This window comes from Lepisosteus platostomus, chromosome 10, assembly GCF_059453375.1.
Source record: "Lepisosteus platostomus isolate fLepPlt1 chromosome 10, fLepPlt1.hap1, whole genome shotgun sequence".
Lineage (NCBI taxonomy): Eukaryota > Metazoa > Chordata > Actinopteri > Semionotiformes > Lepisosteidae > Lepisosteus > Lepisosteus platostomus.
In genome coordinates, this window is record NC_142620.1 from 47543163 (window position 1) to 47559866 (window position 16704).

General features: G+C 34.2%; 2 protein-coding genes across 2 annotated transcripts in view; both read left to right on the forward strand.

The window, feature by feature from the left end:
* Window positions 1-319: 319 nt before the first annotated feature.
* yipf6 (Yip1 domain family, member 6) lies at window positions 320-7733 on the forward strand. The gene is made up of 7 exons (XM_088596789.1): window positions 320-468; window positions 1617-1745; window positions 3504-3582; window positions 4284-4326; window positions 4664-4789; window positions 5479-5636; window positions 5987-7733. Exons 1-7 carry the CDS (start codon window positions 436-438, stop codon window positions 6103-6105), a joined length of 687 nt encoding a protein of 228 aa, XP_088452915.1. The 5' UTR covers window positions 320-435; the 3' UTR covers window positions 6106-7733.
* Window positions 7734-15507: 7774 nt separating this feature from the next.
* stard8 (StAR related lipid transfer domain containing 8) overlaps window positions 15508-16704 on the forward strand; it is an 83560-nt gene continuing 82363 nt past the window's right edge. The window contains exon 1 of the mRNA XM_088596790.1: window positions 15508-15600. The gene's annotated coding sequence lies outside the window, so the exon portion shown is untranslated. The remainder of the gene's footprint in view (window positions 15601-16704) is intronic.

Consider the following 16704-nt stretch of genomic DNA (forward strand, 5'->3'; position numbering starts at 1 on the left):
TTTATATGTTTATCAATAATAACATCTGAGCAAATAAGTTACACAAGCATTGATCATTTGAGATGCTTAAAGACCCAGAAAGTTAAAATATTATATTCACGTTTTTTTTTTCAAAAACCTGAAAAGGAAGAGGGTTTCTAGAAGATTTTCTTTAGGGAAAAACGAATATAAACTAAATCATAAGTCTTTGAATTATATGTCTTACTTGCATGCCATAGCGCATCGGTAAGGTAAGTGTTGACATCTTGAATATTTAAATCCGAGCATTGTTCCTAAGAAACGTGGTTTATTTTGGTAAAAACACGCCATCCCGTGGTTGTATATGCACATTGCACCACTTGATCTTTTTCACGTGACGTTTTTAAAAGAAGGCGCAGAAAGTGTCGCTTCTGATGACGCAACATGTTTGTCTCCACGTAGCTTAGATGAGCAAAAATGGCGGAAGTGAATGAATCTAACAAACCTCTGGTAAGAAACGAAGCATTTTTACATTATTATCTAACAAATTTATACATGAAATGTGGGCACCACTGTTTTCTAACAGTGTCTGAAAGTGTAAGCGTCATGGACTGTAACATTAGACTTGACTGTTTGTTTTCAGAGACAGGCCTTTATAGAATTGTTTTTAGTTCGGTTGTTATGAAGGCTCTTTTTCCCATATATTTTATTCTGTGCGGACTTTCTATTTAACCAAAGAATAATAATCAAGATATTTGAATTGTTTCATTTAATCTCCTAGAGACTGCGTTCAGAGTAATATATTCAAATTTACCAAATGCAAGTATTTGTTAGTACACCTGTTGGGAATGTTTGCAATTCTCTTTGGAAGAAAAGCGTTGCGCAGTTAAAGATCTATAAGTAATGATCAGTTAAATACATATATTGAACCGGTCTAATAAGAATTGGGGAATATTGTAGGTTTGCCTTTCGAAATGGGGGGGGGGGGGGAATGCAATAAGTCTATATTGTCTACGAAAATAGATTGAAAAGTTTTAAAGCATGTCTTCTTGGGAAAGGAGGGCGTTTTTCTGCGTGTGGCAGTGGGGTGTCATCGTCACTCCAAGATACAGTATTCTATTTAAACACTTAGACATTTTTTCTTTTCATATGTGAATTGCTTCCTTTCTCCTAATTGGGCTAGAATATCCTTAAAAATGCAATCTCTCTGAAGTATATGGATGGAATCTTTCCTAAATATATTTAAGGAATAAAGATCCCCAAATGATTTATTTTTTTTATCTGTTCTTATGTATTACATGTGACATGTTATTACTAATCTGACACTTCTAAAAAGATCCCTTGATGACACAACAGCTGCGATTTAACTATGAAAAGTAGACAATATTTTGTCAACTTGTGTTGTTTTTTGTGTTCCGTGACTAAAAATCTCCCTGTGTGTAAAAGTTTACTAGCAGTGCTGTACTGGCTTTTTATCATATCCAAACAGCTTTTAGAAGTTTTCAGTTTAAAGTTTCCCCAAATGTTTATGATAAACTAATGAAATTAAAACTATCTGCTTGTTATTGTTGTTGTGCTGATTGTCACCCAGAACTGAAATGTGGTTGATATGACATAGAATGATCCTACTGATGGACCTCTATGGGCACATGTTGCAGTTTGCAGGGCTTTCAGATGTATCGATCTCAGAAGACATTCCTGTGGAGGGAGAGATCACAGTTCCAGTTGGCTCCCCAATACAAGATGATGAGTACTCCACACTTGATGAGCCTGTTAAAGAAACCATTGTAAGTTATTGTGTCATAATAAAAGGCGTGCACACACAGCTCATTAACTCTGTATCCTGTTATGACCATTGGTATCCCCAAGCCTGTGAAGACAACAGTATGTGCTTAGGGTCTAATTGCTGCAGCAGCACTGGTGGTTGAGTAAGGCAATATGAGAATAGCAGTCCCTGTTGTAGTAAGAGCATGTAATATCTGTCAATCTGCAACTGTTATTTTTTCTATCGTATTTCTTCTGCTTTCTGGTGCTTCTTATGGCCTGCTTTCAGGTTATAATGTCTTCATCAAGACTTATGGTTTTCAGTATAGAAAGGGTAGCTCTTTTTATCACACTCTTGTATTACACTTTCACATGTCCTTGAAGGAAAGTTATTGATTTTCCAGGGACTCCTTCTCAGTATGTAGCATTCCATATATGACATCCTTAGGGATCTGACCATCTGGCAGGCATCTGCCATGGCCCAGCCATCAAATTTGGCTTTGTTTTAGTTTAGCTTCCCAAGTAATTTTACTTTTATTTATACAGTTAGAAAGTTGCCTAAATGGACTAAATAGAATCCCCCTGTTTGCAGCTTTTCTTATTTTCTTGTATAAAATTAGAACATCTCTCTCCTTAGTTGTAATTTTACAGTAGTTAAGTTTATTGAAACTATAACAGTAGTTTTTATCATCACAGTATTATTAATACTACTGATAGCATGTATGTCTGCATACATGGAAACAGTAAATGCTCAGTTTAACACACTAATAGAGGTGATTGGGTGTCTCTTATTGCCAAATGTTCATTAAATCAGGAGTGACATTTTTCAGCCCAAAAACACTATTATATATCAGTTTTGACTTACTGTTTTTAAAAATAACGATCAGCACAGTCAGTTAAAATTGATCATTGACCGTTTTTGATCATTGACTTTATTTTATGTAATAAATATACTGTATAAGATTTGCTAAAGCATACCAAACAAGCAATTTTGTGCATCACATCTGAAATCCGTTAAAGCGAAGTCTGTTAAATGGTACTGTAATATAATTGAGCAAGTGGTTCAAATACTTACATAGTGTAATGCATGTTCTTCCAGTAAAATACAGTTTGTTTGCATTACAGTGGTAGTTGTGCAAACAGTTTTTGGAATAGCCTATCTCCTGTGGCATATGAATGCATGAGCAGTGCTGCAGTTAATTGCAATATTTTTATATGGATTGTTTCCAAGTCATGTCTAGTGTAGACCCTTTTCACATATCTTTGTCCAGTATGGATTAAGCTTAATCCATCAGATATACTAATTGCTGGCAAATCAGTTGCACTGCTTTAAAATGTCAGTTTGCAATTATTTTGAAACCTACCTATTTATTTGTGGGAACAGCTCTTGTGGATTGTACAAATTGAAGAAATGCAATTCCTGACATAATACGTATTAATTGTATGTGTATAATCAATTGCATTCACTGTATAAAATATTGAAGAACCTCTATCAAATATTATGTTGGTCACCTGAAAGAGCATGAACAGCCTGAACACAATGTGATATGTACTCCACCCTGTTTTGGAATATTTGCTGTCTGGTCTTAGTTGTCTTGTATGATTTTATCTGTGATGAGAGATGTTTCCTGGCCAGGGAAGGTAACAGAAATTTGTTGAGCTTCTGAAGGCAGTTATCCATTACTTGGCTCTGAAAACATGCTTTAGATTTAGTGTAATATTATGCTTAGTGACTGTTAAGTTAGTCTTTGTTAAAGTAAAATATTTATTTATTTGTACAGATGAGAGATTTGAAGGCAGTTGGGAAGAAGTTTGTTCATGTGTTGTATCCTAAAAAAAGCTCTGCATTACTTAGAGACTGTAAGTATAATTCTTTGAGTGAATTGTCTAATTCATGTGCCTGTGAGTATTAAGACAAACACAATTTGTATTTGTCCCAAAATCAAAAACGGTTAATTGAATTTAAAGATAAAGATGAACAATTTATGATTTATAATTTGCTGATGGTTTTTACTGTCACAAATATGAGAGTTGTTGGAACTTTCGTCTTTGGTTTTTAACTGGCCTGTAGTATATTTCCACCATAATTGCATTAAATAAAGGATGTATTAAATCATAAAGCATAAAGGACATATTCTTAGCCTTGTACAGCTCCATTCCTCATTTCAAACTCTTTAGCATATGTGATGTGAATATTAAAAAGATAGATACAAATTATTAAGCACTAATACATACTGAAACAGGACTACAGGAAAAGTCATTCAGTAAGTATCTTTTCACTATCTTCCTGGTACCCAGGCAGATTCTGGCGTTTTGAGCACAGGCATCACATTTATAGTGCTTTCATCTGGAACGTCTGTGTGTGGCCAGAACCTCTGTAACAGCTTGATTTATGTGGTGTTTTATGGCTCCATAGGTATTAGTACTGATAAGTAGAATATGCCTGACTAGCATTTTGAATCAGTTTTTTAAAACATGTAGAATTATATTTCATTGCAAATAAATATCTTAACATTCAGCATGTAATGAAATTTGCATACATTTTCCCCTTTTGCTTTCAGGGGATTTATGGGGTCCTTTGCTGCTGTGCGTCACACTTGCTCTGTAAGTCAATAACAATTTATTATTGTCTAATTATTATGCTTATATTAAACAATTCTTATTTTTTTCCAAGCAGATAATGAATACTGTTTTAAAGGTTCTGAACTGATAAGTTAGTCATTTTCACCTGGATTATAAGTAAGAATCCAGGCCTGATTTCTCAATTTGTTTTTACACCAAATGTAAAATATGGGTCAGGATCATTTTGATGTAATAGTGTGTCACTATTATTACTTTTTCAGTAAGAACTAAAAGGGTTAACCTTCTGTGTTGTGCCATTTCATTGGCAAAGAGCACAATATAGAAGCTGTAAAATATAATTTCACCTTTGTGTGTACAGTATGTTGCAGGGAGGATCTGCAGACAGTAAAGATGATGGAGGGCCCCAGTTTGCAGAAGTGTTTGTCATCATCTGGTTTGGATCTGTTATTATTACACTAAATTCTAAGCTACTAGGAGGTACCATGTAAGTACCAAGTGTTGTAATTCACATTCAGTATTTACACATTCCATCTCTCTATGTGTGCATGAAAAGCAGGACATTTAATAAGAGTAAGTACAGTGCCAAGAAAATGTTGGTGAACCCCGTAAAAAACTTACGGGGAAATTTCATAATTTTATTATTTTACCATGATAGCCTTCTTCATTAGCTAAATTAAGAGAATACAGTAATTAAAATCAGGTGTTTCAATAATTAGGTAAACCTTGAAGTCTGAGTTTGGAAAGCCCCACCCCATATAAAGATCTGCAATGTTACGAGTTTGGCCTTCATCAAACAAGTGTGTGGAAACAAGTCATGCCATGAGCTGAGAAAATCTTTGGCAGTCCTCAAAGCCTGTTGATGGGGTTTTGTAAGGAGGAATTGGCCAAAATTCCTCTGAACAGATGAGAGACTAATCAATCGTTAGAGTTTAGTTGCACACATTGCTGCTCAAGGAGATGCCACAAGTTACTGAATCTAAGGATCACCTACATTTTCACACATGGATATTGAACGTTTCATCATTTGAGAATAAGTGTTGAAAGAGTTTCATGTTTTATCATTCGTTTCATCAGGTAAACTATTAGTTTTATAATTAGTATCTCAGCACGGTAAATGAATGCCCATAACAGCTGACCTGCATCTGTACTTTTTTTCTTTCTTTTCCTCCATAGTTCCTTCTTCCAGAGTTTGTGTGTACTTGGGTATTGTATTATGCCTCTGACGGTTGCCATGATTGTCTGCAGGCTGGTGTTACTTGGGAATTCTGGCAACATTGGTTTTATAGTTCGGTTCATAGTAGTCTTTGCTTCATTTGGCTGGTCAACATTTGGTAAGTAGGTTATTTGATTATTTTCAGGGATAAAAATGTATTGTTCTATCATTATTTTAGACTCCAAATGCATGCATTTCATAAGATACAGTAGTGTTAGTGCTGAATATTTTTAATATTCAAAGTCTTCCCAGCAGATGGTGCTGTACTCAACAGAATCATTCATAACACATTCCATTGGGTTAGTTGCAGAACCTTAATGCCTTATTTCTTTTAAAATCAAGGAGAAAGATACAAGTATCAAGATGTGCATTTATGAAGTATTTGTATGCACTAAAATGCTTTGTGGACATTTTCAGTAAGAAACCCAATACGTTGAGAAACTAATGCTTAGTGTTTTTTTTTTCCAGCATCTACAGCCTTCCTGGCTGACAGCCAGCCTCCAAATCGCAAAGCTCTTGTGGTGTACCCTGTGTTTCTGTTTTACTTTGTCATCAGCTGGATGATTCTCACTTTTTCACCGTCGTAGCAGTGGACCAAATATCACAGGACCCTGAATGTTTCCTGCAAGAGTAGCAGATATTTTTTTCTCATGTATTTGGGAATTAAAGAGGAGTATATTTCAAGCATCCTCCTTATTCCCCTCTCATGAAAGCTGGATGCTAGATACAAACTGACCTGCATGTGCCGAGTATCTAATGGACAAAGAGGTGGTTGTGGAATAAGTGTTATAATACATATATTGTATTACAATACTCTTCTTAACTTCATTTCATTTTTAAAAAAAACATTTTACTGCGTTGCAGTTACACTCATAGGTGGGAATCATGCAGCTTTGCAAATGCAAATAGTATCATTATTATGCAAGAGTCCCATCTCATGTGGATAATCATGAGAAGACAGAATGGGAGCAAACACGGTAGTGGTACCTGTAAGAGTTGCTATGCAGTTGTTTAATCACAAATGTCCCTGATTTTGCATTTTTACACAAATAATATAAATAATATATTGATACATTATATTTATAAATCTGGTTAAAGAGCATTCCTAAAAAGGTTCAAGGCAACAAACAGTACTTTCTTGGTTAATGTTTTCTTCACTGAAGTTCAAATACCTTGCCTCCATACTGTGTGTAAAGGTTTGGTGCCTAGAATAGTCCCTAAGCTTCTTCTATGCATTTCCTGGTCTTTAAGTAAAAATGAGCCATGCCTTGAGTGATGTCACTGTGCATTTAATCCAATTGCAAAGACTGTATAGGATACATCTGTGTAAACACTGCAGCAAATGTTTAATTTGGAAGTAATTGAAAAGTATATTAAACGAGATGAATTGCAGAGGTTTGTATGATGGTTAACAAGGTGATTTAATGACTTTTGGAATATTGTGATTTTTGTTTCCATAAGACATAAAGTTGAAGCATATGTACAGATAGCAGATATTTAAAGAAATTTGTGTCCAATTATTTTATTTTTAACTTTCAATTTAAGTTCTTTGGGACAAAGTACACTAGAAAATTATATATGGGGTTAGTGTGGAAAGACTTATTTTTAAAATGATAAAATACATGTTTTATTTATTTCCATTTCTTCTGAATTGAACCTTAGGCCTTCCTTAATTTTTATGGTGTAAATTTAATTTTGTACTATGTCAGTAGACACTTTGAACCTGCTTACCATGGAAATCTTATTCTTTACATTTGAATGTGTAGTATGAAACTAAACACTCCTTTTCTGAAATAATTTTCTTTTTATGGCAGTAGTTTTTAGTTTTTTGATTAATTTATTTTTGCGAACACTGAATAGGTTAAATTTAATAAGATACAGTAAAATGGCTATAAAGAGGTTTTGTAATTTTGTATTTCAATTCCATTTCTCTTTCTTTTCTTGGCTGATATTGCATCCTATCATAAAAATACAATTTCAATTCAGATCTCTCCAGTGACAAAAATGTTTTTATTTAATTATGAAGAATTATTCTGGTTAATTGATTAATTTAAAAAGTTTCCTGGTAAATAGTGTGAAAATGTAAAACAATTGTCATATTCTTAATTTATGTCTGTAACACTACATAGACCTAAGTAATTTCATTTTGGAAAAAAAATGCTGCCACTGAAAGTTTTACCTGCCACTTCACAACATAATAAACATTTAAATTGAATTGACTGTATTTGCTATTGATAAACACTATTCCACAAACCGATTCAAAATTGTTCATTTTTATAATTTGATTTCTTGACATTAATATAGTTTTAGTTCAGAAGCAGTTACCTGTATATCTGACTAGATTCACTAACCTTATTTGCACAGATAAAATATTTCTTTGTTAAAATCATCCCTGAAAGAATACTTAAGCTTGGAGTGGTCATTTAATACACTTTAATATGCAGAAAATCCATTGTGATTGGATGCTTTGAGTGAACCTTTCTTAATAGTATGATACTTAAACTAGTTTTTCTGTTGATATTTTTTACCATTTGTTCCCACATAGCTCAGTATGTTATGTCGAAAGATAAAAAATATGAAAGACTACTATAAGTTCATGGAATGTGGTCATCTATTTTAGGAGAAGGTGCTCCTGGCACCTTCATAAGCACAATAATTGGTTTGGCTATTGTTATTTCCTTTCATTGGATTCAACATGTTCAGTGTTTGCCAAGCTTAGTTTTACATCCGTTCCCTGACTTCAATCTTGACATAACTCGTAAATTGGAAGCTTAGCCTTTGCATAAACGTAAGTATAAAAAGTATAATTAAATATATTACAACATATACTGTACAGTAAATAAATGTTAGAGAACTAATTTTAAACTAATATTTAAGTACTGTACTGTTCAGTAACTAAACATAAAATACACTGTAAATAATACAATCACTTAGGTGGTTCACAAACTTGGTTGCAGTATGACTTACTGTTTTTTCAGCAATGAAGCGTAAGATCAAAAACAGAGGTTGCTTCACATGTGTGAAAATGTGGTAATTGCATCATGCTTACTCTGCACTACTCATTCAAGAAAGGAACTTGCCGTGCTACTTAATCTTTATGGATCTAACTTATGCTTTATTTCAATTTTATAATGAAATTATTGAAATCTGAATATACATATGTCAAGACCTACATACTGTATACCAGGTGACAGGGTGTACTCCATTCCTAAAGTTGATGTAGGAGAAGTATTTTTTTTAGATGTTATCTGGAATTAAAGCTGCTATAATCTTGTATACATAAAGATTATAAATTATTTTCTGTTTACCACAAGGTGCTTAATGCATGATTATCCCCTTCCCTAATGAACTAAAACTTGAATTGACTCACTGTGGAGCTGAATAGCTACTGTACATCAGCAAGATGGGTGCTGTAATGGTGATGCCCTACCATTTATATACAGTAACACTACTACAATAAGCAAGTATTGTAATTGGTCATAAATATTTGACTTTTTATTTTGGTTTTATTACATTTGTAACAGCTCATCCACACCAGATTCAACCTGGAAACAATACAAACATTGCAAATAAACTCAGGTCAGACATGCATTCCATTTTGATGTACAGTAGCTTAGTGGAGGTGCTCTTCCAACAGACATTTTTTTCCTGAGATTTCCACTAAGCACTCCCAGTTTATTTCCGCAATTGTTTTCCAAGTTATTGAGAAGCATTGATGCAGGTTAGCTCTCTGTAATTTGTTGTATTATCTATTCAGGCACCTTTCAATAATAGAATACTATTTATTTATAAGTGTCTTTAAACTTTTACAAGATGTTGTACAGTTAAAAATGCATATATTCTAATTCGATATAAACAAAGGTATTTGATAGGATTTGTATGTGATTGCAGACCTTGAGAATATCGTTATATTATTTAACCTTCTTCTGGGACTTTAAATATTTTTAATAATGTCATCCTTACAACTGGGATGTACATCTGATTTTGAGGTATGGAGACACTATTTCAGCAATGGAGATATTTCTTATAGTCTTATAGCTTGCAGGTGGTGTGAATTGTTGTGCAGTGACCTAAAGTAGTGTAAACCCACCTCACATTGCAGAAGAAAACACGATTCAGTTAAAATGTTATTAATTGTTAAACCATTTTTGCCTTGTTTTTTTTTCTAAAAGCATCATTGTGAAAGACAGTCCTGTCAGTTCAGTTAGTCAAAGATTTTATTGGCACTTTTTATAGCTTTGCAAACTTATTTATTTACTTATTATTGACATCATTTTCTGCCTAACACATGCAATGATTTTTTTCTCCACTTTTGAAATTGGTTGGGTTCAGACCTAAATACATTCAAAGCAGGTAAACTGGGACAGATAAGACATTTCATTAGTGGTCCAAAACTTGTGTTCTGTGCCAGCTTATACCCGCGTGTTTGAATACCTTTTCAATTTTGTTTTCATGGAAAGAGCTGCACAAGTTTAATTGAAATTTGCAGATTTCACCAACAACAAAAGCTACATCACATTAGTACCTAAAACGTTGCAACAATTTTCAGAATTTTCACAGCCATATCAGTTTATCAGCTGCTTGGCAAACACAGCTAGCAATGGAACTGCTCCTGTTTCAAAACTCTTTTGCCAATTATCTTCCAACTTGTTATATATAATTCTAGTTTCTTAACACAGAAGGTAAATTAGTCCTTTTAAGCTTCAAAATCAAATTTCTCTCTAGCTAACTCCCCTTGATCTCTCTAGATGACTCCACTTTATTACTTTATACTAAAATAATACATAAAAATGCTTTCTTTACAGTATATCAAATTGTGAAGCTTAATGGTTAACCAAGGTATGTACAGTATACTGTATATTTATATGAGATTGTAACATCCTTTGGTAAATAATGTATTGTGAAATAATTCTGTTTCCTCTCAGCCAATAAGAATCAGCCACATTTAAGAAGCAGGATAAAGAAACTAATGCATTTCAGTCGAAAAATCCTATCCAGGAAATTAAATTTTCCACAGCTGCCTGTTTAGGAATGTGATACTTCTCCCAAACAAGTTTAAACTTCATTAAGGAGGGAAAAGTATAGCTTACAGATACATGGAACTTTCTTAATTACCCTGAAGGTATTTTTATATTACGAAAAACGGCTGTGACTCTTTAAGAAACATCCCTGTAGGGCTCAAGATGCTGTTTTCCTTTCCACAAGCTATTTACATTACCCACCAAAGCATGCTTTAACACGCTTATGAAATCCTGCATCATAAAATTGCATATTTTAACTTATAATCTAAAATGGTAGGTTAAAATTGTATTTGTTTTGAGGCCTCAATAATAACAAGTCCCAGAAAATGGTTCCTTAAGGTGCATGCCAAGACTTCAAAATCCATAAATGCTTTGACATTTCTACTATAACCTGTCCTTCTTGTTTAACTCTTGCCATTGTCACTCTCTCTTTAAATAAGTTTCCAACTTTATGCTGAATATTCTGTAGTGTCCTGATGTGAAATTGATTTCAGGCGATTGTGCTGTAATGTGATAAAGATACAGTATGGATTACTTTTGAACAAGTCACAGAAGCAGATATTTTTATAATAAACACACAGTAGTACAAAATTCAGAATCGTCTTTAAGCTTTCTCACCCCTATGACTAAACCTTTGCAACAATGTAACTGTGATTAAATAAATTATTCTACAAGTGGTATGCATATTGATGTTTTAGTTGGAATATATGAATCGATGCTACTGTACAGTAGCTCAGATAAAAGCTGCCACAGCACTGTTTAAAAGAGTAGTGGTGTTAACTGTGGTTCCCTTTCTAAATTTCACTCTGGACTAGCAAAATCTGGAATAAAGTTCCCCCTCGTTTTGATTGCTGAAGCAATTTCTCACTTCTCCGCCTTTACTGCTGTGTTGTAGGGTACAGGATTGCTGCAATCCAGGTGGGTGCTGCACTTCACAGGTGGGTGAAAAGGGGTCTCCTCCTACAGTATATGTAAAGTGCTATACAGTGCCTTTCAAAAGTATCCACTCCATTTAAGTGATGTACAGTACCTATTTGTTAAATTACAAATTATTTATACACATTGTTTTGAACATTTAATATTTTTTATCAGAAATATAATGCTCAAACTGCATGCCTTTATGGGTGAAAGATGTTGCTTTTCCAATTGAGGGTCATGGTGGCCCAGAGCCTATTCCAGGAGGCACTGGGTGCAAGACAGGAAACATCCTGGATGGGCTGCCAGTCCATTGCAGGGTACACACAAAAACCAGGACCTATTATACAGAAGACAGATAACCTACCAGCATGCCTTTAGACTGTGGGAGGAAGCCCAAATGAACACGGATAACATACAAACTCTACTCCCCAGGAATTGAACCCAAGGCCTCAGAGTTGCAAAGGAAGCTATGCTAACCACTTGTGCCACTCAAGCCAGGTTCCTGTTTGATAATTGATATTATGCACATATCAAATAAGAACAATAAGAAAAGTAAAGAAAATTGTTTTCTTTTCATTTTTTTAAAAGACAATTAGGAAACAGAATAGAGAGGCTGCGTGCATCTTCATTCAAGCTGTCGGTGATGTGTATTGTAGAATATCCTTCAGGTAATTGCATAAAATAAGGTCTTCTTAGAATCATTAGACAGTTTAGTATTATTGTTAATTGCCTCTTTCATTCGTTGTTTTGGGTGAAATCATCACTTCCAGAAATAGAGGAAATGGGGCCTTTTATATTTCTAATTTGTTCTTTTTTTTCAATTTCCTTTTTTTTGAACTAAAAGCCATTTAAAGTATGCAATTAGAATGCAATTTGCGAAGAAGCACAAAGCCATTAAACCTTGTACGTTGTTAATAGACCAGAGAACAAAGACAGTCATAGGACTGAATTCCTCCTTTTCTATCACAACTTTGAGACTCTGCTAATTAAATGTTAGACTCTTCTCAATAGATTTGTGTCTTGCCTCCTCGATGCTACAAACAGTACTTGATTCAGAAAAATGTATTTAAAAGCACACTTAGAGGAGAAATGTGTCCTGAGTTGCAAGTGGGTACATGCTGTAGTGTATGAGTTGTAGAACAATATTTCAAGTGTTTTATCTGCTTAGATCCTAACATGTCACTGTACCATTATTATGTGTGGATGGATAATGATGAAATACTGCACTTACACTGTACTCCTTTATATCAACAGGATACTTACTGATTTCTTTGGTTCTGTCTGTGTACTTTAAATTTAATTGGATGCTCCTTGCCATTATTTGTAATTTATTTAGACATAAATAATTATATGATTACTGTATGATATTTGTTTAAACAATTATATAGGTAAAATGGCAGGTATATAGGCCTTTTATCTTTATGAAGATAAAAGGTATATAGGTACAGTATATGGTTTAATAACCATTATTCTTTACTTATATTTGTGGAAGGAATTGTGTTGCTTAATGTTTACTTTGACAATAGTGTTGTAATGTAGAAAAAAAAGTTAGGAATCCCACTTCTTAAAGTTAATAAAGTATGTAAATATGTAAATATTTTAGAGACAAAACGAATAAGTTTCTTAGAAGAATTATTAGTTTAAATTGTAAACCTCCCTAAAGCAAGTTGTGTTGTAAATCAGTGTTGTTAAATGCCAGCAGCCATGTCACCCTGCAACTTACAATTGGCAGCCCACTGAAGCTAAGCAGGTGTGAGCCTGGTCAGTACCTGGATGGGAGACCTCCTGGGAAAAACTAAGGTTGCTGCTGGAAGAGGTGTTAGTGGGGCCAGCAGGGGGTACTCACCCTGCGGTCCATATGGGTCCTAATGCCCCAGTATAGTGACGGGGACACTATACTGTAAACAAGCACCGTCTTTCGGCGTGGCTCCTGACTCTCTGTGGTCATTAAAAATCCCAGGGTGTTTCTTGAAAAGAGTAGGGGTGTAACCCTGGCATCCTGGCCAAAATTGCCCATTGGCCCTTATCAATCATGGCCTCCTAATAATCCCCATCTATGAATTGGCTTCATTACTCTGCTCTGATGTGTGGTGAGTGTTATGGCGCAGCATCCAGGTGGATGCTGCACATTGGTGGTGGTGGAGGGGAGTCCCCATTACCTGTAAAGCACTTTGAGTGGAGTGTCCAGAAAAGTGCTATATAAGTGTAAGCAATTATTATTATTAAATATGCAATAAGGCAGTTATGCTACATTTCTAGAAATTGACTTCCTGCGTTGCTCTAACCTTGACTGTTCATTCTGTTAGATCTTTAATGCTTTAGACCCATTAAACGAAGGCATGCTCGTAATCCTATTACTTATGCGAGCAGCCAAGCTCTATAAATAATTTTAACTATATCTAATTGAGCTTAATTACAGGAAAGCAGAGCCTATGTTTAATGCTAATTTATATTTCACACATAATTTTGAAGAATCCTTTGAATTAACATTTTCTACTCTCATGTGAATTGTTGTATCTAGTTTCCATGACATGGTGTTTTGACATTGTCAAGTATGTGCAATATATTTTCATCCATTCTAGTGTACCGCGAAAGGATTTATAAAGGAAATAAGCAACTAAAAAAGAATAACAAAGTGGAATGTTTTTACCAGTTTTCTTTTGTGGCATAATCATAGCTTTAAGGGGCATTGGTACTCTAGGCCGATTAAGCTGATTAAGATAAAGGCACAACAGGAAATGTTGGAAGAGATGTATTAGATGGAAGAGGAAAGGTTTTTATGCCGATCAACATTTGAAAGTATGTTATTTTGTTTGTTTAAGTTTTTTTTGTGAGCAGTGCATGTTTTGAATTAATCTTTGTTGGTAGTATTCTTCAGGAACTTTTGATAGGTATTACAATATGTAACTATAGCTAAGAGTAAACCATAGCATTGATCTGTCTGCCTTTTGCAAATTTCAAACCCAATATCTGATTAGACAAGATGCCTTTGGCAAGCAACAGATCACAATGAAGTGATATATTTGGAATTTGCTTTGTGGTTGGGGAACAAATTAATGATAGAATCCTGACCCTTATTTAACTTTGCATCATTTCACAAGGCCTTCTTCCATTGTCAAGAAAAAACAGAAACTATTATGCTTATTAAGGGCAAGAAAAAAACCCATGTATTTAAGCATTTTTAGAAGTCATTTGTGTATTGCCAGACAAAAATCATGAGGTAATAATAGACTTTGCTTTTAAGTATATGAAAAAACTTGATTATTGAGCAATTTAATTGATTAATTATTGAGTATTAACACAATTAACTTGATACCTGCTGTTCTATTTTTTGTTTAATGTAACTGTTCTCTTAACCATTAGAAAATCCAGTACAAAAAGTTTGGTAAAGTTGCTGTTAAACTGAATCAATGATGCTAATTTTAGGATACGTCACATTTAGAGTTTAGGTTATAGGGTCTGACACCAAAAGAATGGCTTACATTTTTAATGGTGAATTAAAATACAGCATACATGTCCTTATAACATAATCAAAACAAGATAGTAAAAACTGAATATCTATAAAAAGGCACTAAACTTCAGTTTTGAGCTTGAAGCAGCATAAACATTATGAGAGGTTTGGAAGAATTTGGGGTTTCACAACTAATTGGCATGAGGAATGGGGAATTCACTTCGACCTCTGACCAAACAAGTGGATTATTTCAGGGAAAACGGATCTGGATAAAAATTCAATGTACTGAACGTGAATGGATAAAGCTTGTACAGTATTCGTGTTCCAATGAGAAATTATCAAAAAGGCATGTTATATAAGTGAAGAAGACCGTCAAAGTTTTCTTGTACCTGAGAGCAGCTGCCAAGTGGTGTGTCTAAGCTTGGTGATGTCATCACCAGTGTTATTAATGGATAGGTGCCTGTGAATGGTGCTCTGAAGCTCCAGATGTTCACTTGCTCATTTTGGCTTAGAGGGAGAGAGAGAGAGTGGGACTTGGATCACAGCCAAGGGAAAACCTGTCCTTTGAGTGGCTGTCTTAACTTGTGTGTACACTGGGTGGATTTAGTTAGTGTGTTGCTTAAGCCATATGAAGTCAGAGTGCTTTACATCAACGAAGAAGCCCGGCGTACAATTTGTACTCCAGAAGGAAGGTGAGTTACATTTTTCTCTGTTTCGTCAAATTCTTGAGCTTGAGACGTGTGCAAAGTTCACAAGTTCTCCAAAAGTCTTCTCAGTTCTCACACTGGTTTTCAAGGAAAACACTTTCTGAAATAATTTTCACTTTTTTTAAAGCTATAGAGTTTTTTTTATAAAGCTGACATGTGTTTTAATGAGGAATAGAGGAAAAAGGCAAAACAACTAAAAAAACTTTAAAAAGTTCTTATACCTTAGAGCAGCTGCTTTATGAAATACTCTGATGAACTCTGTTTTAATGTTAACACAAGTCTATATACCAAGCCATTATTTCTACTAACTAAAGTAGAATAATTTTGAAAATGCATAGGAAGTGGTGAGATGCTCATGACTGAATTCTTCCTGTAACCAAAGATGACCGAGCCTGTGCTTTTTTTGGAAGTACGCATTAGGATTTGGTGCAGCATGGTAATAATATATATTTTGTAAAGGTGAATTTGAGAAAGATTTACCACTGTTACTAATATGCAAAAAATGTTTAAGAAGGGGTTTAAAAGGGGGTTTAAGAAGTAACCTATATCTTAAATGATTTCTTCTTCAATGACTAAACAAATCTCATTATCTGTACTATACATTTTAGAGGTTTTTATTCTAATATCAGCTGAAGTAAGGTTTTGCAAAATGTTACCAACACATCATCCTGCAAGTCAAAATTAGTTATATACTACCTCTTCAGTTTGTTCTTTGTAAACATTACTTACAACAAAAATAGATGTGAGGCATGTTTAGAGTAAATGATGAATGAAAAAGAAATATATACAGAAATGGATAATAATATGGGCAGAGAGTTTTGCATTTTTCACTCCAAAAGTCAGAGCCTATTTGATAATCTGGACACAGTAATGATAGTTAATTAGAAAAAGAATGATGAAGACTTTGATAACCACTCCCAAAAGGTTAAAATAATAAAAATACTTCCTTCACTGTTTAACTTTCATAAGATATTCCTGGGCAGGGTTGGGCTAAGACTGAAAAACTACAGGGAACAAATCTGGCTTCAAGTTGTGAATGATCATGAAACTGAAATTTCATGTTGAGACAGTGCCCGTTACAGACTCATT

Coding starts and splice junctions, on each gene's coding strand:
- yipf6 (XM_088596789.1), top strand. CDS start 436: ATGGCGGAAGTGAATGAATCTAACAAACCTCTG. Junction 469..1,616: donor ATGAATCTAACAAACCTCTG/GTAAGAAACGAA, acceptor CACATGTTGCAG/TTTGCAGGGCTTTCAGATGT. Junction 4,790..5,478: donor AAGCTACTAGGAGGTACCAT/GTAAGTACCAAG, acceptor TTTCCTCCATAG/TTCCTTCTTCCAGAGTTTGT.